Genomic DNA, 24,365 nt, shown 5'->3' with positions numbered 1-24,365 from the left:
TTATGTCCATCTAGAGAAACTACACTTTCCAATGATGAAATAATAATTAATTATACACATCGGTTAATTTAGCTTCCTATATTACTTCATACAAACACAGAAACATTGTCTGTAGGCTATGTTTCATAGCTTCCGATTGTTGTGTCCAAGGCCCCTTATTTTTATTTCAATACACCGCCTTAGATGGCAGTTATTTTAATTTTAAAACTCATTTATCTCATTAAATATCAGTCCTATCAAATTTTTTCAAAGAGTAAAACTTATCAGAAATCATTTTTAAAGAAACTTTTGTTATGTAACATTTCTCACAAAAATCAATAATAAGCGAGATATTTCGATTTATTTAATTCAGGCCCCCTTATAATCCCCCTTTTAAATAACGTATTTTGAATGCCATATAGCCTAAAATCTAAGTTACAACGAACTTAATTTATACTCAAATTTTCATTGAAATCTGTTCAGCCATTATCGCGTGAAAAGGTAACAAACATACAGACAGATAGACATACAAACAAAAATAAAAAAAAAAGCGATTTTCAGTTTCAGGTTGGTTAATTATACATGTTAACACCAATTATTTTTAGAAAATCGAAAATTACCAGAAAAATTTTGGCTACAGATTTATTATTAGTATAGATATACCGAAACATAATATTATTAATAATGATAATATTTAAAATACTTATAATGAAACAATTTTAATAATAACACCCACTGGCAAAATTCTGCGTATGGCACTACATGTACCCAATATTACCATTGCTATTGCGTGAAAAACCTTGAGGCACATTAAACAGTGAATAGAGTGAGACAGATAGCGTGGAAAACCACTCACACTTCTGTTTCCATGGTACCATGAATAACATCCCAGTAAACTTTTTGTGTCAAAATGTTACAATTTCAGCTAGCATATGACTCTGTTTGGAGAAATAAATTATTACTAAAACTCCAGAAATTAGGTATCTCCAGCAATATGTTCAGATGGATATCAGAATTCCTTAGTCAACGATTCATTGCCACTAAATTCAATAACTCACTTTCTAGTTACAAACATATCGAGGTCTACCTCAGGGCGCTGTCCTCAGCACAACTTTATTCAATATTTATATAAATGACTTACCCTCCCTCCTAGAGGAATCAAACATGAAAACAGCACTATTTGCAGATGATATAGTTTTGTGGACTTCTGGATCTTACAGACATAGCAACAAAATTCAAAATTCTGCTCTTAAAGCTCTAAATCAACTACATGAATGGAATACATCAAATTTGATGACACTCAATTTAAGCAAAAGTAACTACCAAATATTTTCACTTGGTAAAAAAGAAAGAGAATTCAATATCCAATACAATGGCCAACACCTTCCTAGGACTTATGAATCCAAATATCTTAGAGTTATTTTCGATAGTAAGTTAACATGGAGCAACCATTTGAAATACATTTCTGAAAAAGCTCGTAAAAGATTCTCCCTTCTAAAAAGACTAGCAGGAAAGAAATGGGGATGCTCTAGGAATACTTTGAACACTACATACAAAATGTTTATACAGCCAGTGCTGACATACTGCGGAGAAATTTTAATTACTTCACCTTTCATAAACCACATAGAATATGTTCAAAACCAAGCTCTCAGACTCATTACTGGTGGAATCAAAACAACTCCAATAGATTCTATGAGATTCCTCACTAATATTAACAGCATCAAAATGACAATAGAAGAAAAAGCACTGATTCAATATGAAAAACTTATTCAATTACCAGGAAACAATTGGCACTCATACAGTCCTCTCTGTAGATTGAAAACTCAAAAAAGTTTCATATCCTTTGTTCAAGAATTAAAACAGAAAATCAATATCCCGAATTTAAAAGAAAACTTACAAATTAAACCAAACCCTTTAACTCTATTAAATATGGAATATAATCTAAATTTAACAGAAGAAATACTGAAATCAGAAGTAAACACTGAAATACTAAAACAATTGTCTTTAGAGACAATTAATATTAGATACCCTCCACAAAACTGGCTTCATTTATACACTGACGGATCCTTGATCTCCAGAGAACAAGGTGCCAGTGTTACGTGCTGTCTCTTCTCACTTTATAGATCTCTTGGGTATGGAACAACAAGTTTTGATGGAGAAATCATTGCAATAAGTAAAAGTCTCAGGAATCTTCTATGCCACATCAATAAATTTAGGAATGCAGTTATATTGTCAGACTCCAAAGCAGCTATCCTATCAATAGTCTTTAAACACACACCTTCATCTCAAACAGCAGAAATAACTAAAATGCTCTCTCAATTAATATCACTCAATAAAAGAATTGTATTCCAATGGATACCATCCCATTGTGGAATCCTGGGAAACGAGAATGCGGATGCTTTAGCAAAGAAGGGCAGCACTGCTACTTATAGACCTGTTACTAAATCTACGTATTACTCTGTGAAGAGATTTATTAAATCTACATACTTAGACTTCAACAAACAAAATTTGATAACACAATCGCAAGGGAAAAAATGGAACTCTCTGCATCAAAATCCACAGTTAATTCCCGATTTACCACGAAAATCGTCTGTAGCTGCATTTAGATTGGCAACAGGCCATGATTGTTTGGCCAAACACCTTCATAGAATTGGAATATATCAGTCCCCTAACTGCCCATTGTGCAACTCAAACCAAGAAATGGATTCAGAACACCTCAAAATCTGTGCTTCAGTGGCTGGCCATGATAATATCTTCGAAAAATATTGGAGTGCAAGAGGTCAAATGACTTTATTGTCAAACGCCTGGCATTAGAAAACAACAACAATTTTTGCTCTTTTGTACTTGGTACACAAGACGTTTGGACTGCAAGGAAAATAAAACACGTAACATATATATGAAGCAAAATACTTTATTTACGAATGTTAAATACTGTACTGATATCTCTCAAAGAAAGGTAAGACAAGAGAAGAAATGTTCATGTACCAAAACCAGAGTTCTGGAATCACAATAGTGCCATCTCATAATATATTGCCTTTTATATTGGTTTACAACCCCAAACTTATATTTTAGAAAGTGATATTTTCCTCTTCCTTACCTTGTTTTGAGTGCTAATTGCTTTCAACATGGTTTTCTCTCTCTTATATTTTCTGGGACACATACCAGATCCACTGGTAGTCCATCCAACCCATGTACACGGCTCAGATACTGTCTACCTGGAGTCTGCGACCCTATTGACTAAAGTTCCAGAATGAGAATGAATGAATGAATGAACATACTTTGTACATCATATGGGAAACGACTGATTGCTACATGTTCAACCACCGCTGGGCTGTGATGTCAATATACAATTGGTGATCAGAATACAACACACAAAAATTAATCTGTCTTTGGGCATGTGTGAGCTAGATGTTTCTGTTCAATAAAATATTTATTAATATACAATGCAATCCTAAATATATAATCTAGTCCCCTCGTGTGCTCGTGGTTCTCATCATTCGCACTTGCTCTTCACTGTGATCATGATCATGTTCGTCTGGTGGATCAGGTACAGGGCGCTCACAAATACAGCATTTGCTCTGTAATACAAGAAAAAATATTACATTAGGTTGCTACATTATCTTTAAATATATCTACAATTACAGAAGTCAATGGAACTAATATGCAGACTGAAGAAATTAAAAAAGAAGGTAAAACTGATCTTATCATATAATTCCATAGGCCATAGAAACCTAGATGCATCCAAAAAGAAATACTAGAGGTCATAATAGCCCGCTGAGCTTATACTTGTCAGATAACCATGACATTATGGCTGCGTATCTATTATATATAATTTAAACTGGTAATAGAAATTACGGGAAAACAGCTGAACGGATTTTAATAACTGACCCCTCATTTTGAAGCTTGGAACCCGAAGTTTTTCAGAAAAATAGTAACTTTCAGTGCAGCGTTAGTTTTCCTATATAATTTTCCTATTTTCCGAAATCCATCTTCCGTCAGTTTTCAGAACTGGATTTCAATATAAAACAAAACACACACTACAATAAACAATAGGATATTACACGATTGCCATGACCTGCAGGATTGCTGACATACTTAAGAGCTCAAATTCAATTGGTTATTAAAAACTTCAAGAATTACTAAAAATAATTTACAAGTCTGATTCTGCAGTGTGTAATTTTATGAATAGAGTTGTGGTGTATTGGATATTAAAATCTACAAAAGTTGAGGTGGTTTGATGACATTATTACCATTAGAAATGAAATATTATTATAGTCAATGTCATGATGTGACTACTTTTCATTAATATTATACATATTAATGCTATATTGATGATATGAAATTGAAACGTTTTGGGGTTATAGAATAGAGAATATCTTAAATTAGATCTTCATTTCTATAATTTACTGAGTGACGGCTATATAGTATATAACTACAAAACTTATGTAAGATAATAATATTGTTATTAAAAATAAAATTTTTTATAGTTATTAATCAAGTGGGGTTGGGTCTTTTTTATATATTTAATGGCGGTGTGGTGTAGATATTTATATGCGTCATTCTCTTCAGTATTGGCTCGAGAGAGCGCAAAATTATAGTTCCTGAGGAAAGATCAAAAGGTATTACTTACAGATAAAATAAGAAGCCTACAAGATTATGTAGTCTCCCGATCATTTCAGCAAGATCTCTTAGCAGGATAAAATGATTTTACCCTCTACATTTCAAGCTCTACATGCAGCAGCTATACCAAGATGCTATGTAATTGTTCGAAAGACAGCAAAACTGAAATTTTTTTAAGTTTCACCTAGAATCCACAATGACCTGAAATAGTTATTGCTTTACTCCCATATGAAAAACCCACTGATCGTCCTGACATTGTTACTTGCGTTTTTGCGTTGAAACTCAAAACCTGACGGTGGATAGGTTCAGAAGAAAGTATTTGCTATAAAAAACCATTCAGAGGGAGTATGTTTCATTATTACAGAAGGAAATAACTTTAAAAATGTCTGGTATTCTTTATTGAAAATAAATCTTAAAAATTTTTATTTGAACGTCTAATGAACTTAGTTTGCAGCATTTGCTGCACAATCCACTAGTGGTTCTTAAATTTTAATTTTACAAAAAAAAAAAAAAAAAAAAAAAAAAAGTATTATACAAAAGAAGTTGGAGATAAACCATACAATATGATAACATTGACCGAAAAAGTTATTCAGGCATACAGAATGTGACAAACTTTATTTTTTAAATGGCACCCTTTGCTAAAATTTACATATTCCGAATCTCCATTACATTTTATGTATGAGATGTGTAGAAATTTTACCCATTCATTGGTTTCATTTTTTTTTTTTTAACTATTTATTAAACTTGTTTCGTGGACTTCAAACCTGAGATAAAATATGTAAAATCATGTTGAGCATGCATGAAACTAAACGGAACATTATCGCTAACCAAACTTTTTTACAACAGATGCTCAAAATGAAAACCATTCACAACCAAACAGTATCCCAGTTTATCACGGAAACAGTCCCTTATCTTTCTCACAGTTACACGACTGATTTGTTACAAACCATATCTACAATATACTGTTTTCGTCAATTTTTGGAAAATATGAAGAAAAAAGAACACAAATAATGAAATTATTAGCATTAGAAACTATAGATACATCATGTCGAAAACCACAGTGGTTACACATTTACACAGATGGAGCTGTGCAACAAAATATATACATTGCTGGAGTAGGTATTTATTGTGATCTTTTTTTGCCTTTATCTTATACTAGGAGAAGAACACTCTGAACATTGCGATGGTGAATTAGAAGCTATTAATAACAGTCTACAACAATTAATTTACAGAATAAATTAATTTGCCAAAGTAGTCAAACTTTGTGATTCAAAACTGCAATTCAAGTTATTGTTTCATTAACATCAGAGGACAAGAGAGTGAGAAAAATCTATAAAAAATTAAGTTCCTACAAAAACAGACAAAACTAGTTGCTTTACAATGGATGCCTTCTCATTGTGGACTGGAAGGAAATGAAAATGAAGATTTTTTGGTAAAGAAAGGAATCACAATCAACAAAGATTTCATTCTGAGATTTCGTATTATTGATAAAAATTATTAATAAAGAAATTATAAATGGACAAAATTAAAAATTAATAAAATAAATAGCAAAAATAATTTCCGGTGTGAAATTAAAATAAAAAATTGATTCCTAATTCTCCAAGAAGAATGCAGTGACTATCTTCAGACTAGTAACTGGACATGACTGTTTGGCACCACATCTTTTCAGAATTGGAATTTATACAGCGCCAAAATGTGTTCTGTACAGAATAGAAGATTCAACTGTCATCTTGCAGCACATAATGAACTGCAAAACTACCAACATTTCAGAAATAAGTGTTAATAACATCGCAAATGTTTACTGGCATATTAGAAAACAAATGTAGAAAACTCAATGTTCCAAGCATTTGATTATGAATCTATTTTTAATTTACGAAATATGATGAATATCCTAATTTTGGTAGACAAAAATATGGCAACTCTATAAACATTAAAAACGAATGATGAGGGATGGATAGAACAGACAAAAATTCTCTCCGGCATCGGGACTCGAACCCGGGTTTTCAGCTCTATGTGCTGACACTTTATTCACTAAGCCACACTGGATTCCAGTTCCGATGCAGGATCGAATCCCCTCGGTTTAAGTTCTACCTCTCAGTTTTCCCTTTGGTGGCCTAGCCTCATGTACTGTGTCACAGAATATGACAGTGGCACAATTGCCAACACACTATGTACAGGCTATTCCATCTCAAATCGACCGAAATATAGAGAAAATTGACCTTGCAATTTTTAAATACAATGAAACTTTTTCTGTCCATTGACAACTGTGATACAATGCTTTGTGCAAAGTTTGAGGCGTCAGAATTTCATAGTGTTTAAATTAATAATATTTAAATTTATCGTATTTTCATAAAATTAGCAACTTTAAACTGTTCTGGCTCCGAAACCCTTTCACCCAATGATCAAAATTATGCTTTATTTCGATGCTGAGAAATTAAAGTTTATATTGACATGTAAACAGTTTTTCTTACTTTTTATGGAAATGGAGAAATTTAGATTTTTCTTCATTAAGACGCCTTTGCCCACGAAAAAATATTTTAAAAATATATGGTTAGATTCTGCACTGGAAATACAAATAAACACATATTTTTTACTGATGGTATGTTGATAAGAAAGTACTGAAAATATCAAATAAAGAAAATAAATAGTACACGCGTGAACTAACCAGCTGACTGTGAGACTGGAGCTAGCCGAGACAAGCAAGGCCAGGAGACAAACACGTGATGTGTCGACTAGCAGCGCATGGCTGTGCTAGCTTTATCACAGGTTTTCATAAACACAGGAGTAAAATGACGCCCAACGCTCGCTTATCTTCAGCTCTCGGCCAGTGCGTGCGGTACTGCGCCGTTCAAGTCTAGGCGTGTGAAAATAATCTATTTAATACCCTCGAAACTTATTGCCGAGCCACTAAGCAAACAATGCCGAATCCCTCTTAATAATGCAAGGTTTTTTCTCAATATTTTTTTACATTTTTACAAATTGGCAAAAAGCCTAAAAGTAAGTAAAATCAGATTATCTGTCTCTCTGTGTACAATAAAAATAAGGATTACTTCTTAACATAACCTACCAAATGTCAGCTTCAAAATGAGCTCTCGTTCAATGTTCTACAGTAAATGGTTCCAGAGTTCTGAGCGCTGAAAGAGGCTTGTTTTTATGAAATACGCGAAATTTGTCGCTCAACAGTATGAAAACCGTTTGACTTTCGATAGTATATTTTTGAACATGCACTGTCTTCAGCACCTTGTATAAATAGGGAAAAAATTAGAATATTAAAAAAATGCGAGGTTTTTTACTGATCGATTTCATATGGAATAGCTCGTACAGAGGTGCACTCATTATGAGTGACTAAGCGGCAAGGATCTGACGGGATGAGCGCCATCCTTCATCATATGGTAACATAGAATTCCTGCACAAAAATATCATATGTACTTTGCTACATCATAATAATAGTAATTAAAAACGAAGTCTGGTCTTACTGTCCCTCTTTGAAGTATTCCTTCAGAGTGTTGCTGAAGCGTTTGGAAAACTTGACGAATTCACGTTTCCGCTGCTCCAGCGCTTGTTTGCCTGTCGTGCCTGGGATGAAGCCTGCCACCTCGTTTACGGCGTCCAACAGCTTCTTGATTGCGCTTGCTATCTCCCTGTGCAAAACAAATTTAACTGTATCAATCACATAAGAAGAAAAATTTAATGTCACAAAAAAAATGACATACTTTCTTGTAATATATTTTACGCATATTTTTTACAGAATTTTATCAATTGGGGGGGGGGGATCATTATTAAAATTGTTTACAATGTAATCGATATTTTATTTCGAACTTGCCGCAGTACCAAGCACAGGGATTATATTGAAGGAGAGGTAGGAGGACTATACCTTATGTCGATGTAGATTTTGTTACTCTGACAGTGAAAAATTAGAGCAGGGAAAACGAGTATAGATTAAAAAATACATAAATCTAAATAAGTTCAAGAGGGGGTTCAAACTCGGTAACCCCCACACCCCCCCCTTGTGTGCCTTGGTAACAAGGAAGAAATTCTGATTATACATTTTGAGATGTGGGATATAAGACATTGGGGAGAGATATACCAAGTGTAATGTTGTGTTATGCTGGTCCCCTTATCGTTGCTCTATGCTCTAGTTGTTTGTATGGATCAGGCAAGTCCAACTGCTGGCTCTATGACATCACACGTGTCTGTTCTCAAGCTCCTTGAGAGATGAAGCATATGAAGAGTTCGCAGGAAAAACGATGAGTGTCACATTTCTGTTAAGGATTTGATAATGATCTAATTGAGTCTATAACTGCAAGATGTAGTGCTGTTTCTATAGAAAATAAAGGAAAGGATTACTGTATTCGTGGTGATAATTCTCCTTTTTATCATTTTTCATAAGAACAACATTAAATATCGCAGTGATCCATTGAATTAGATAATGACATAAACCTTAAGGAAACTGTGACATTCATCATTTTTCCCGCGAACTCTTCATCTGTAAAAGAGCAATTTAGGGGAAATGGCAATGAGAGGATGAAGATGTTTGAATAGTGGAGACACAACATTATCCTCCCTCATGTGCTCTTCCAGCTCTGTTCTGAGAGAGGAAACGCACTCCAAAGTTACAGATTGGCCAGTTGGAAGTGATTGGTAGAGATACCTTTTGTGCCGTAACAATTTTTTTAAGAAGTTTCCAATTCGAGAATTAATTAATTCTGCATATATTAATTAGATTTGTGGATGAAATTTAAACACACTTCTTGCTTTGTTTCCATAACTTCGTTGCGTTAATTTTATAAAGTAATTCGTATAAATATTTTTCAGCCCCAAATGTTTTACCTGAGAATTTTTTTTTTTAAGATAAGATTGAAACTTTAGCACACGTCTTGGGATTCTGTGAACAGGGATTGCTCTTGAGGAACTCTAGACATCATCTTGTAAGATCCAAAATTGCTGCTGTATTAAGAAATAAGGGCTGGATAGTAGAAGAAGAAATCTGTCTAGCTGAAAATGGGTCAACGAGACGAGTAGATATTTTAGCGTACAATGCTGACATTAAACAGGGCATCATTGTGGACCCCACGATACGTTTTGAAGTAGAATGTCATCAGTCAGCCGAGGTCCACCTTGAGAAGAAGTCGATCTATAAGCCTACAGTCAACTATTTCAAGCTGAAATATGCCTTAATTCACGTTGAGGTATTCGGCTTGCTCATAGGTGCTCGAGGGACTATACCAGCTTTTTTCGAAGAATTTCGACGGCAGTTTGCTCTGCCAACAACTCTGAGGGATGACATTGTGATAATTGTGTAAAAAAAATGCTGCCAAATCCTAATTAATCACATGGTGCCACATTAATAGCAATTGTAATTTTTCACGCCCTTTTCTTTGTTTCCCCTCTTTAAAATTTAATATCTATGTTTACATATGTACAGTATAATAATTTTTTGAGGATATACTGAGTCCGTAAGGGCTACCCTCAATGGGGGGCAGTTTAGTATTATTATTTAAAATTAATTCCTCCAACATGAAACTTTTTGGGCACATACCAATTACAAGTACATACTTTCATGTATCACATCACCTTACTGTATCTAAGAAGCGAAATTAAAAAAAAAAAAAAAATCATTACAGCTGATTTAAAAATCACTTTTCCGTGGTTTTTATTTCAAATAAAAATTCAATTTTTTGCTATAAATTACGCCTATAATCCATGTATGTCCTTCCTGGATAGAGTGACTCATGGCTGTAAAACAGGAAAAAATTCTGTCCAATTGAAATATCCAAAATAATTTTTTTCGAGATCTGATATGCTAAAAACATGGTAAGAGCGAGAATATTGAAATCAACTTTTGCAGCAAAATGAGAAAGTGAAGTTAAAAAAAAAAGAGCCACGATGAAAACACAAATTAGCTAACACATACTTTATAGTTTCTAAAAATGTTTTCCGATCCGTTATTTCATCTGGAATTCTGCTTAAGATCCTCTTCAATGCAGCTGACTTTCTGTTTAATTCTTGGAATGCATCTTCCGATCTGCTTAAACGATATTCCACAACTGAAAACAGAAGAAGACTGATGCAGTGCAAGAAATAAAATAAAAACAAAACATAATAAAATACAATTAGAGGCAATAACATATAAACAATTTTCGAGACTGTCCCTAAAGTAATGACTGCAAGACCTCGATACTGTCGAAACCTCACTTCAAAACTGCAAACTCGGAAGGCTTAAGCTTAAGGTAAAGAGGGACTATCACCAATCCCATTTATGCTAGATAACAGCGTAGTTAACAGTGCCATTAAGTAACTTATGTTAACTTTCTAGCAACTATTAGTGCTTTCTAGCTGAGATAACTGATGGCGTTACTTGTCAACAATATGACGTTAGAACTTATGTTAGTTTTCGGTAATTTCCAAAGAGTTTGTAATACTTACTAGAGACACATACCCGTGAGTGGCAGGCAAGAAAAATGTCACAAATTGAATCGGCTAGCATCCACCATTAAAGGGAGTGTTTGCGGCGCAAAATTCGAAAACAGTACCACAATACAATGATGTAGCCTGGTGATAGACACTGTTTTAAACATCTTTTACAAAGGATGAGTCGTGATGAAATAAACATGAATGGTAGAGGAGAGCTTTATTTATTAAAGTATTATAATGGTTCATCATTGGTGATATTCTAAAAAATAAATTAAATCACCCATATACATTCGGGACAATTATGTGAAATATTCAATAATGGCAATGTCAGCATTAATTTTCAGTATTACTAGTATTGTTTTAAGGAGATACTAATGGATATTTACTGTAATATTTAAAATGATCTATATTTCAATCCTTTCATGCAAAGGAAGTATATGGTGCTTAGAAAATATTTAGTGGTGAAATATGAGATCATAAAAATTCTGGAAACAGATTTAAAATATAATGAGAATAAATTTTATCATAAAACAATCTATTCTTTGTGTAGTTGATGACCACCAAGTTAGAGGTCAGTACAGACTTTTTAATACAATTAGTAGCGGTAATAGTAGGCCTAGGAGTAGTGGTAATAGTAGGCCTAGTAGTAGTGGTAATAATAGACCTAGTAGTAGTGGTAATAGGCCTAGTATTAATGGTGATAATATACCTAGTAGTAGGGGTAATAGTAGGCCTAGTAGCAGTGGTAATAGTAGGCCTAGTAGTAATGGTAATAATAGGTGTAGTAGTAGTAGTAATAATATGCCTAGTAGTAGTGGTAATAGTAGGCCTAGTTTTTGTGGTAATGGTAGGTCTAGTAGTAGTGGTAATAGTAGGCCTAGTTTTGGTGGTATTAGTAGGCCTAGTAGTAGTGAGACCTAGTTAGTAGTAGTGGTAATAATAGACCTAGTAGTAGTGGTAATAGTAGGCCTAGTTTTGTGGTAATGGTAGGCCTAGTAGTAGTGGTAATAATAGGCATAGTAGTAGTGGTAATAGTAGGCCTAGTTTTGTGGTAATGGTAGGCCTAGTAGTAGTGGTAATAATAGGCATAGTAGTAGTGGTAATAGTAGGCCTAGTTTTGGTGGTATTAGTAGGCCTAGTAGTAGTGAGACCTAGTTAGTAGTAGTGGTAATAATAGACCTAGTAGTAGTGGTAATAGTAGGCCTAGTAGTAGTAGTCATAGTAGACCTAGTAGTAGTGGTAATAATAGGCCTAACTAGGCCATCAGCTATATTTTCACTAATTTCTTTGCATTTAATACAACCAAAAACTAGAAGTACACACTGTACAATACGGAAATTACATGATTAATTCATTTATTGTGAAACAAAACAGTTTTAGACAGTCACAATCATGCCATGGTATGAAAGAAAAATTTCACAACCTCAAGCGGGATTCGAACCTGCGACTTTCTGTACTCCGGTCAGGCGCTCTACCAACTGAGCTATCGAGTTCGTCTCACGCTAAAGGCTCGGAATCATCCTTTCATACCGGCGACTCTGTTATAGAGTACTGTCCATAGCGTCTGATCTAGTCAGCACTGCTTATGGTGGGAAGAAACTTTTTCTTTCATACCATGGCATGATTGTGACTATAAAAGTATTTAAATTCATTAATATGTCACATCAATGGACGTATATAAGTCACCAAACATCGTAAGATGAAGATTACATTTGTAAAGTTTTAGACAGATATAGTCTGAGGATTTTCTTATGCACTCTTGCTATTATAATCCACTGTAATATGAGGCACCTAACCCTTACATATATTGTTGAAACCAACCTTATAAACCTGATTAATGTGTTTCTGGAAAAATTTTATCCAAGAAATATTCCGACATTCTGTAAGCACATTCAAAGGAGGAACTGCATTTGGAACATTCTTTCAAATATTAAGATATGCATGCTTTCCTGAGCATCCTACAATAGTAGCTATGTTCGAACAATTATTTGCGGCGCAGTATTTCACCATTTTCTTATTATTTCCCTTCAAGTGAACTTATATTTATTCGTACTCCTCAATAAGCATGAACTGCTCGCACTCCCGGCGAAGCATCAACTCCCTTTAATGGCGGCCGAACAGCGGTTCAATTTTGTACGCGAAACTAGCGCCGTTGGTGTCTCTAGTTATATATTACAAACTCTTTGGTAATTTCCTAGAAGACGGGCAAAATCCAACATGGCTGACGAAAATTACCAAAACGTTCTGCCAACTATGAAGTTCAAATGTCACCAAACATCACAAAATCAAAGACGGAAAATCAAACATATATTCATATTTTTAAAGAAGAACAAGCCCTTCAAAAAATGAAAATATTTTTAATTTTTCATCTTTGATTTTTATGGTGTTTGGTGGCATTCGAACTTCATAGTTGGTAGTACTTTTCTGGCAGTTTTCGTCCACACTTTACCCCCGCAAATCACTAAAACACAAAACAAAACAATAATTTATCACCTCATCAAACAAAATTCAATCCTCAGTGACGTCTTCAATGACAACAACTTATTTCACTTCCATTATGACACAGGCTTCAAGACAATCTAAACTTAAACCATGCAGCCAACAAAGAACTAAACCAACACTTTGTCGTGCAGTCAACTTCACATAACTAAACCGTGTATTTACACAAAATGAAATTCTCTTTGAACTCTTATTACACCTTAATTTGTACGGAAAATTCAGTAAATAATTCTTTGGAACCATAGGAACAGTTTTCTCCTCAACAATCGACACAATTCTTAACCAAAGCGAAAGAATAAACCAAAATCGACACAAAATTTAATACTCTGTTCTATGTTCACATCTTTCACAGATATCATAAAATGACAAACTTCCAATAACTTTAGCCATCAGACACAACATAACACCTCTCACGTCAAACAACCAAGAACAACTTACTGACGTCATTATCCATTAAAAATTAACGAAAATTCTAGAACAAATGATAACTATAACCAATCAAATCGAAGGAAAATCATAAAATGACAAACTTCCAATAGCTTTAGCCAGCAAAACAGTATAACACCACTCACGTCAAACAACCAAGAACAACTGACGTCATTACACATTCAAAATTAACGAAAATTCTAGAACAAATGACAACTATAACCAATCAAATTGAAACAACATCACGGTGACACCTCGTATAAAACCTTAGAACTAACATAAAAGTCACTAAAAATCACTAACATTTAACTCTAAAGTAAAAAAGTTGGTAATACTTAGTACATCCAACCAGGTGCCTGTCTTCTATGAAATTTCCTAGTTTTCTGCCCAGTTGCATTTTATATTTTGAAGATTGGTTAATTAATAACCTGACATACTCACAATCATACAAATTTCCAGATCTAGACACCCAGGGAACTCCTGTTAGGAAAATTCCTCAATAGTCGAGCCCGGGAATCGAACCCGGAACCTCCAGGTCTGAAAACAGGCATGCTGACCATTAGCAACTGATTAAAAAAAAAAAAGAAGAAGAAGAAGATGGACAGGAAGACTAACTAAGTGCTGAAAAACAATTTTTAACTCTTCCCTGGAGATGTAACAGCAGTCCCTGCAGATGATGAGTGTCGAAGTACTCACCATCTGATTCGGAAGTCGTGCCTTGCAGCCGGAGCACACTCTCATTCATGTTGACGCTCAGGTCCCCGCGTCTCATGATGCCGACCACCAAGTCGTATGTGAAGCCGGGATGCGCAGCTTCAACCTTTGAGAGGGCGGCCCGCAGAGTCTGTGATGCAGCGACATCACGCCTCTCCAGCTGTGAACAGCAACAGACTGCACTGCAAACATTGTGTGTTACAGAATCCTACCTGAAGAAATGCAGGCAGAACTCAGAATCCTGACTAAAACACTGTGTGACTCCATACAACACGATGGTCCACATATTATTAATGGAAAAACTGGATACATTTTTTTACTACCAATACGACGGTGAAAGATCAAACTAATGCAAGAATCCAGAATGTCAATAAATGTTAGTTTGCTCTTTTTTGTCTTCTGAAAAGCAATTTATACCCAGGGTCACATGGATCTAGGCTCAGAGCAGCAAAATCTTGAGAAAAGAAAAAAAATCTGAGCTAAAAATAAATTTTCGATAATATTTTCCTATTTCCCAAATGCCTGCTTAGGAGAGAAGCATATGCTAAATTGTAGTTACATGCCATTTTTTGTACAGTTGTTTGTTGTTTAGTCAACTGTCTGAAGCAGGGTTGCCAGAGTCTCTCGTCAGGAATCCAGGACAGGGGATGATACTGCATACCTTAACGTAACTACACATTTTAATTAATTCAATTTGCAATACAACTGATTTTATTCGTTTTATGTATTGCAACTGTTTATATAGGGCCTCAACTTTCCAGTTTGTTACTTTTTCCTAGATTATGAAATTTTTGGCAAAAACGTAATACGGCAAACGCCAGTAGAGGAAGATATCCCCACCCACATGAAATGTGCATTCGACACAACACTAGCCTATCACGTAGAGTGTGTGGTGAGCTTGTAGGGGAAAAGTGGAAAGGGGTCGTGGGCGGAGCTTAGCGTTCGCCGTATTACGTTTTTACCAAATTTTCTTTGAATTATTGATGAAGTCTGAAAAAATAATGTCATATTACAACCTGAACTATACAGAAAAATGATGAAGATTGAGTGGAACAGAGAAAAATTCTCTCCAGCACCGGGATTTGAACTCAGGTTTCCAGCTCTACGTGCTGATGCTCTATCCACTAAGCCACACCGGATTCCCATCCCGATGTCGGATCGAATCCTCTCAGTTTAAGTTCCATCTCTTGGGTTCCTTCTAGTGACCTACTCTCGTTTACTGAGTCATAGATGTATGACAGTGGGACCATGTCCACACACATGTGCAGAGGTGCACTCGTTATGAGTGACTAAGTGGCCGGGATCCGACAGAATAAGCGCCGTCTTAAATCACTAAGGGCCGTATTCATAGACATTTTTAGCACGGGCTTCCGGTGGATGATCAGCGTTTTTCGTATTCATAAACCAGTATTAGCGATAGGATATGATCTGAATTCTGTACTAGTAACCAGTGGATAGCCGGGGCTAGCTCAGTACGCTCATAGCGCGTGCTGCGAAATGTCTATGAATAGCTGGGACTGAAGCCGGATGGTCTATGGCGAGTCCTTGGCATCAACCCCTTTGATTTGATTACCGCCCTTTGATTTGATTACCTAGTTGGGTTTTTCCGAGGTTTTCCCCAACCAAAAGGCAAATGCCGGGTAATATTTTGGCGAATCCTCGGACCTCACCTCATCTCACTACATTTCGCCAAAATATTGTAAAAAATTGCACAAAATTGTAAAAATTGTAATTGTAATATTGTAAAATTTTGACTTGTTCCACATCTTAAAGCTTCATTGCCCATGTAAGATCTATGGAATAAAATGAATGAATGAATGAATGAGTGAGTGAATGAGTGAGTGAATGAATGGGTGAGTGAATGAATGAGTGAATGAATGAATGAGCACCCTAAGTGTTATTTGCATATCATTACTATGATGTACTGAAGTACATAATGATATTTCCGTGCAGATATTCTGCATCATCATATGATGAAAGATGGGTGGACTGGAGAAAAATTCTCTCCGGCACAGGGTTTTGAACCTGGGTTTTCAGCTCTACATGCTGATGCTCTATCCACTAAGCCCAAAATATGTGAAGTGCCATCTCACCGGAAGTAAGTGCTTAACAAATATATATCATATCATACATATCATATCCACTAAGTCACACCGGATTCCCATCCCGATGTTGGATCGAATCCAACTGAAAACCAAGTTCAAATCCTGGTCCCGGACAGAATTTTTCTCCGTTACACTCATATTTCATCATATGATTACTCAGAATATCTGCATGAAAATATCATATGTACTTCGGTACATCATAATAATATACAGACGTGGACAAATTATTAGCAAAATTGAAGATTTTTATTATATATTTTTACAAAATATGATTCTTCAATTTAGACTACAGTTGACATTTTTGCGTATTTCTAAATTATTAGCAAAATTGAAGATTTGTATTGTATATTTTTAGAAAATTTAACTCTTCAATTTGGACTACATTTGATATTTTGAATATTTACAAATTATTAGCAAAACTGAAGGATTTTATTATATATTTTTACAAAATTCGACTCTTCAATTTGGAATACAGTTGACATTTTGGATATTTCCAAATTATTAGCAAAACTGAAGATTTTTATTTTATAGTTTTACAAAATTTGACTCTTCAATTTAGACTGTAGTTGACATTTTTGCTAATTTATAAATTATTAACAAAATTGAAGATTTTTATTATCTACTTTTACAAAATTTAACTCTTCAATTTAAACTACAGTTGACATTTTTGCATATTTCTGTCTATTTTAGCATAATGATAGAAATATGCAAAATTGTCAACTGTAGTCTAAATTGAAAAATCAAATTTTGTAAACAGAATTATCATAAAAATCGTCAATTTTGTTAATAATTTGTCCACGTCTGTATACAGAAAAAATTCATGATCCAGTGTTTAAATTCTGTTAATAATAAACCAACTTTAAAAGAGAGTGTAGAATAAAGATTACTATACAATACCTAATACAAACTTTAGCATCATCATTTTTATTTCAATACAACCTGACAGGAGAGACTGTTGGACATGGGGGTGAACAGGGTCGTCGACCTGGTTGGCAAGTTGGTATAGCGCTGGCCTTCTATGCCCAAGGTTGCGGGTTCGATCCCGGGCCAGGTCGATGGCATTTAAGTGTGCTTAAAAGTGTAAAAGAACTCCTGCGGGACAAAATTTCGGCACAACTGGCGACGCTGATATAACCTCTGCAGTTGCGAGAGTTGTTAAAGAAAACATGTTTGAAAAGGGTCTTGAAAAAAGACTAAGCAATTTTAAAAGAAGTCTATAGAAATGAGACAAAAATTGTATTTTTCCAATTGTCTTGATATTCCGGAACAAATATAAAGTCAATACAGGACACACCATTAAAATTCAAAACAATCCTAAGAAATCCAGGACGTCCAGCAACCCTGGTCCAAAGACAGGTTTGAACCTCATCAGCGACACCAATAAGGTATCCCTCCCTCCATTTCATACATCATTGACTAGCTACATATTACATTAATCAGACCTCAGATGTATACAAACAATAAATTGTTCTTCCTCTGACACATTGTAAAGTGAGATGTATAGTCTTAGAAAAACGTTTTGTCACACAGATACCGTACTTTATAAGTCCCAGAAAGGAGGCAGTGCACATGATCACACATACAACGAAACAAAACTAATTTTATTACCTCAACTAGTCCTTCTCTTGTGACCCAGGTCGCTCGTCCTCTGATCATGTGCACTGCCTCCTTTCTGGGACTTATTAAGTACTGTATCTGTGCGACAAAACTTTTTTCTAAGACTGTACTGTCTGATAATAGATGTACATATCAGCCAGAACCTCAATCAGAAATAATTTTTTACAGTGTGCTAAATGTCTAAGATTTGCATAAATTGGTGGGGGAGCACATTTTTTTCAGACCCATGGCCATAGCACACTACTTAAATACGGAACTGGATATATACCATACCTACTTACTTACTGGCTTTTAAGGAACTCGGAGGTTCATTGCCGCCCTCACATAAGCCTGCCATTGGTCCCTATCCTGAGCAAGATTAATCCAGTCTCTTATCATATCCCACCTCCCTCAAATCCATTTTAATATTATCTTCCCATCTACGTCTCGGCCTCCCTAAATGTCTTTTTCCCTCCGGCGTCCAACTAACAATCTATATGCATTTCTGGATTCGTCCATATGTGCTACATGCCCAGCCCATCTCAAACGTCTGGATTCAATGTTCCTAATTATGTCAGGTGAAGAATACAATGCGTGCAGTTCTGTGTTGTGTAACTTTCTACATTCTCCTGTAACTTTATCCCTCTAAGCCCCAAATATTTTCCTAAGCACCTTATTCTCAAACACCCTTAACCTATGTTCCTCTCCGAAAGTGATAGTCCAAGTTTCACAACCATAAAAAACAACCGGTAATATAACTGTTTTATAAATTCTAACTTTCAGATTTTTTGACAGCAGACTGGATGATAAAAGTTTCTCAACCGAATAATAGCAGGTATTTGCCATATTTATCCTGTGTTTAATTTCTTCCCGAGTATCAGTTATATTTGTTACTGTTGCTCCAAGATTTTTGAACTTCTCCACCTCTTCAAAAGATAAATTTCAAATTTTTTTATTTCCATTTCGTACAATATTCTCGCCACGAGACATTATCATATACTTTACCTAGAAAAAAAACAAACAAACAAATTGGCTAGCTTTGGATTTTTGACGGCTGGACCCAGAAAGCACTTACTCTTTTCTGCAGTAGGAATATACTGTTACTATCTGTAGAATTTTCCCAGCATATTATTCCAAAACTCAATACCGAATGGACAATGAATTATCCAATATTTTAAATTATTTTTTAATGTAGTCAAAAAACTCCTACACCTTTTAGGAAAAAGGAGGGGACAAGAATTGTACGAAACTGAGTGAGCCTGGCTTGACTCGACTTTTCGAAAGCCAGACCCCTTCCACTTAGGCTTGCTTTGGTCCATTGTATACATACGATTATCATCCAAATCCGATAGGTGGCATAAATGGCATTCATGAATCCGATGCTGACAGGTGGGCCATCCTGCCTCAGCCATGACAGTCAGATCCTATCCTCAGATGAGTAACCTTCAAAGCTCAGAGCCCGGAGACCCAAGCCCTTCCCATATCAGCATTGGAAACCTGTATCATCCCCATGACTTTACTAACATATCTTTAGCTACTGCAGATAATACATGAAATGAGGGAGAATTGAAGAGTGTTGGTGGATTGATAGAGGGAATAGGAAGTATTTCTAAAAAACTCTCTGCACAATGTCTGCTCTGTCCACCACAAATTTCATTACAACTCGGTCTGGGATCGACCCAAGGTCGTCTGGTTGGAATACCAGAGTGCGAGTAGTTGAGGCACATATACGGAAAATGAGGAAGCACTATGAACACAGGAAAACTGATAACACCGAGAAAATAAACTATGAAAATAGAAAGACTGTGAAAGTGAAGTTCGACTATCAAACAATTCTATGTCCACCTGGAACATCAATTTTTGCACATTTTTCTAGATTAAAATATCTTTATTTCTAAAACTTCATATACAGGCTTCACCTATCCCACATGGACCTGGACCCAAATCGACAAATCTGTAGAGGTGGCAAAATTTTTAGGAAAAAAAATTGAACTGAAAAATTTTCACATGCGCATCTGAATCTTCTGGTGTACTAGATATCAAAATGATTCGACTATGAAACTGGACTATGAGAATGTGATTAATGTGTTTACTAATGACAAGACAAGAAGGAAACCATTCAAAACACTCACATTCTTTGTTGATTATTTTCGCAGCGTCTACTTTAGATAGTAACATAAGTTAGATTGTTGTTAATTCCACTTTTTTTGGTTTGAATGCGAAATGTCTTACATTTGCATAGGTTAGATTGGTGGGAAGCCATGAGTGTAGCACTACAAATACGGAGATGCTTGCAGTATCGAGTGAAGGAAGTCAACCAAAAGCTTCCTCCACTTCTTTATTTATAAAGTGCGCAGATTTCCGACTTATGAACAATACCGGTATGGTATAAAACAGGTAGGAGAGAATATTCTTAATTTCCAATCCATTTCAACATGAATTCCATGCTTACCTCATTTATAGCTATGGCGTTCGATATTCAAATTCAAAACATGCGTGATTAAAAGTAGCCTACAAGTACATACTATCGTTGCATATAAATGAAAACGTGACAGCACTAGACAAACATTAACCAAAGTTTGTTTTCAGAGTCATGTATATGATTGTATGGACATCGAAGGTCACGAAATGGAAATATAGAAGACGAAAGTCAATATCTGCTAACAAAGTAGGGTTAATTATTTTCCATTTGAGTCGTAAGTTCATGCATGTTGCCCGTTTTATGCACTTTAGTAATTAATACTGCACATTAATAAATTTGCTCTAATAAACTGGGAGAGGGCAGAAGGCCTTGCTTCAAACTCAAGTAACCACTTTTTTTTTCACGAATCGTAGTTATTAATTTGTCATAAAATTGGTTATTACAACACGCCTATAAAGTAAAACATGTAAGAAATATTTCAGAATGCAACAGCTTTATGTTTATATACATTTTATAAACCTAAGTATTAAGACTAAACACTACAACTGATCTTGCCTAAAATCCGGAGGCAAGTGTTTACACAGATTATTTCATGTCGTTCAAGGTGACACCTTGAACACTAAAACTTCACTTCACTGATAATAACAAATCATATCCAACTTTGGTTTTCCAACAGTAGTGAAGCTTGTGAAGGTGCTAATTGCATACTGATCCACCAAGATTAATGAGTAATGACGAACGGTGTATATCTGATCACAAATTTCAAGCGGATCTTTTAAGGAAATCAACCATATGACACGAGACAATCAAGACCTATTAGACACTCACAATTACTTAAAGAGTGGAAAGAACTACAAACAATGCCAGTTTAACATATCGGCAATGACTGGACTGAAAATACGGAACTGATTAAGTAGTAACTGTCCTCATCCTGTTTCACACAACTTGCAAAGGCCACCGATCATTCACATTATTACCTGGGACAAAATTGGTCGTATTAAAACAGGAAGAACAAGTGATGTTACTGGTGTCTCATCTCCCATTGTCATCCTTCACAATATCTTCTATTTGACAGCCACCACCTTCAAATTTATCACGAATGACAGCAATATATCCTGTCGTAATCAACAAAGCCACGACACTTGCATTATAATAATCGATAGACATCGATATAGCACAAATGCACTAATCGATGGGAACCAGCGATTATTCATAAATAGCCCCTTTGACATATTTTAACTTGTCCCACAAATTCCTGTTGTCGCTAGTGTCGCTTGTACTGAGCACGGCCTACTTGATGAAAGGCCACCGCACTGAATGTGGCAACGCCGCTACAATGCATTTGTGGGGGCCGACATCTGTCACATAATAGTCTGCTTGAATGTAAAATGTTTCTAAATTCTATCATGAAATAAAAGTAGATTCTCAAACTTTGTTAGATATGTATTCATAAAACATTAACCATGTTGTATCAGTTAGCAAATTAAAGACGATTCCAGCATATAGCCTACTTAATATCTCACAATTAAGGAAATAATTCAGTTTTTAACGCCATGTAGGCACGATAATACGTTTCATTATTATTGTCTGAAATAATTTTGTTATGAGCTTTACAAACAATGATAATAATAATAATAATAATAATAATAATAATAATAATAATAATAATAATGATAATAATAATAATAATACAAAATTGAGGTAACACAAGTCATTTTCTTGCGGGTCTGAAGACTGAACTTAAAACATAACATTATTTAATTAAAAAAAGGCATTATCCGTAATTGTTACATTTTTATTTAATAGGGTTCGGAAACTCATTCCATCAAGAACTGATGGAAAAACTATTTTGGGCTACTACTAAAATGTACATAGGCCAAATAGAAATTAATGGGACGAAATTCAAATAGAATCTGCTGAGTCATTTATATTCGAACTCACACTTTCTAAAGTCGAAACTGCAATAAAAAACCTGAAAAAGTACTAGTCTTCAGCTATAGATCAAATTCCGGCAGAATTAATACAAGAGGACGGTAGCGCATTATCTAGCGAAATTTATATGCTTGTATTAACTATTTTGGAAAAAGACATTGTACCAGAATAATGAAAGGAGTCCATAATTGTACCTATCTTTATAAAAGGGGAAAAGACATTCTGCAGTAACTTTCGAGGAATTTCACTTTTGTTTACTTCATACAAAATTTTGTCCACTATTCTTTAGAGAAGATTAACTCCTTACTTAGATTAAATTAATGGGGATCATCAGTGCGGTTTTATGCGTAATATGTCGACTATAATTGACCAGATTTTTTGTATTCGACAGATACTGGAGAAAAAATGGGAGTATAAGGGTAAAGTACATCAATTATTCATAGATTTCAAAAAGGCATATGACTCGGTTAAGAGGGAAGTATTATATAATATTCTTATTGAATTTGGTATTCCAAAGAAACTAGTTCGATTAATTAAAATGTGTCTCAGTGAAACGTACAGCAGAGTCCGTATAGGCCAGTTTCTGTCAGATGCTTTTCGAATTCACTGTGGGCTAAAGCAAGGAGATGCACTATCACCTTTACGTTTTAACTTTGCTCCAGATTATGCCATTAAAAAGTCCAGGATAACAGAGAGGGTTTAGAATTGAACTGGTTACATAAACTGCTTCCTTATGCGGATGACGTGAATATGTTAGGAGAAAATTTACAAACTATTAGAGAAAACACGGACATTTTACTTGAAGCAAGTTTTTTTTAGGTTATTTTACGACGCTGTATCAACATCTCAGGTTATGTAGCGTCTGAATGCGATGAAGGTGATAATGACGGTGAAATGAGTCCGGGGTCCAGCACCGAAAGTTACCCAGCATTTGCTCGTATTGGGTTGAGGGAAAACCCCGGAAAAAACCTCAATCAGATAACTTGCCCCGACCGGGATTCGAACCTTGAAGCAAGTAAAGAGATAGATTTGGAAGTAAATCCCGAAAAGACAAAGTATATGATTATGTCTCGTGACCAGATATTATACGAAATGAAAATATAAAAATTGGAAATTTATCCCTCGAAGAGGTGGAAAAATTCAAATATCTTGGAGCAGCAGTAACAATTATAAATGACATTCGGGAGGAAATTAAATGCAGAATAAATATGGGAAATGCCTAATATTATTCGGTTGATTGAGAGGCTTTTGTAATCAGTATGTTCTCAAAAATCTGAAAGTTAGAATTTATACCGGTTTTACCAGTTGTTCTGTATGGTTGTGAAACTTGGACTCTCATTTTGAGAGAGGAACAGAGATTAAGGGTATTTGAGAATAAGGTGCTTAGGAAATTATTTGAGGATAATAGAGATGAAGTTACAAGAGAATGGAGAAAGTTACACAATATAGAACTGTACGCATTGTATTCTTCATATTCGTATTAGGAATATTAAATTCATACGTTTGAGATGGGCAGGGCATGTAGTACGTATGGACGAATCCAGAAATGCATATAGAGTATTAATTGGGATGCCGGAGGGAGAAAGACTTTGGGGAGGCCGAGACATAGAGGGTAGGATAATATAAAATGTATTTGGGGGAGGTGGGATATGATGGTA

General features: G+C 35.1%; 1 protein-coding gene across 1 annotated transcript; it reads right to left on the bottom strand.

The window, feature by feature from the left end:
• Positions 1–2,870: 2,870 nt before the first annotated feature.
• On the bottom strand, positions 2,871–21,935 carry Ccm3 (programmed cell death protein 10 Ccm3). Its single transcript, XM_069836318.1, has 5 exons — positions 21,753–21,935; positions 14,635–14,812; positions 10,514–10,646; positions 8,076–8,240; positions 2,871–3,557 (listed from the first exon to the last, which is right to left on the bottom strand). Exons 1-5 carry the CDS (start codon positions 21,822–21,824, stop codon positions 3,473–3,475), a joined length of 633 nt encoding a protein of 210 aa, XP_069692419.1. The 5' UTR covers positions 21,825–21,935; the 3' UTR covers positions 2,871–3,472.
• Between the last annotated feature and the right edge of the window lie 2,430 nt (positions 21,936–24,365).

The sequence above is a fragment of the Periplaneta americana genome, chromosome 9 (genome assembly GCF_040183065.1).
Source record: "Periplaneta americana isolate PAMFEO1 chromosome 9, P.americana_PAMFEO1_priV1, whole genome shotgun sequence".
Lineage (NCBI taxonomy): Eukaryota > Metazoa > Arthropoda > Insecta > Blattodea > Blattidae > Periplaneta > Periplaneta americana.
This window is presented reverse-complemented; position numbering and strand designations above follow the sequence as displayed.

Coding starts and splice junctions, on each gene's coding strand:
- Ccm3 (XM_069836318.1), bottom strand. CDS start 21,824: ATGACAATGGGAGATGAGACACCAGTAACATCACTTGTTCTTCCTGTT. Junction 10,647..14,634: donor CACGACTTCCGAATCAGATG/GTGAGTACTTCG, acceptor TTCTGTTTTCAG/TTGTGGAATATCGTTTAAGC. Junction 3,558..8,075: donor GAATACTTCAAAGAGGGACA/GTAAGACCAGAC, acceptor CTTGTATTACAG/AGCAAATGCTGTATTTGTGA.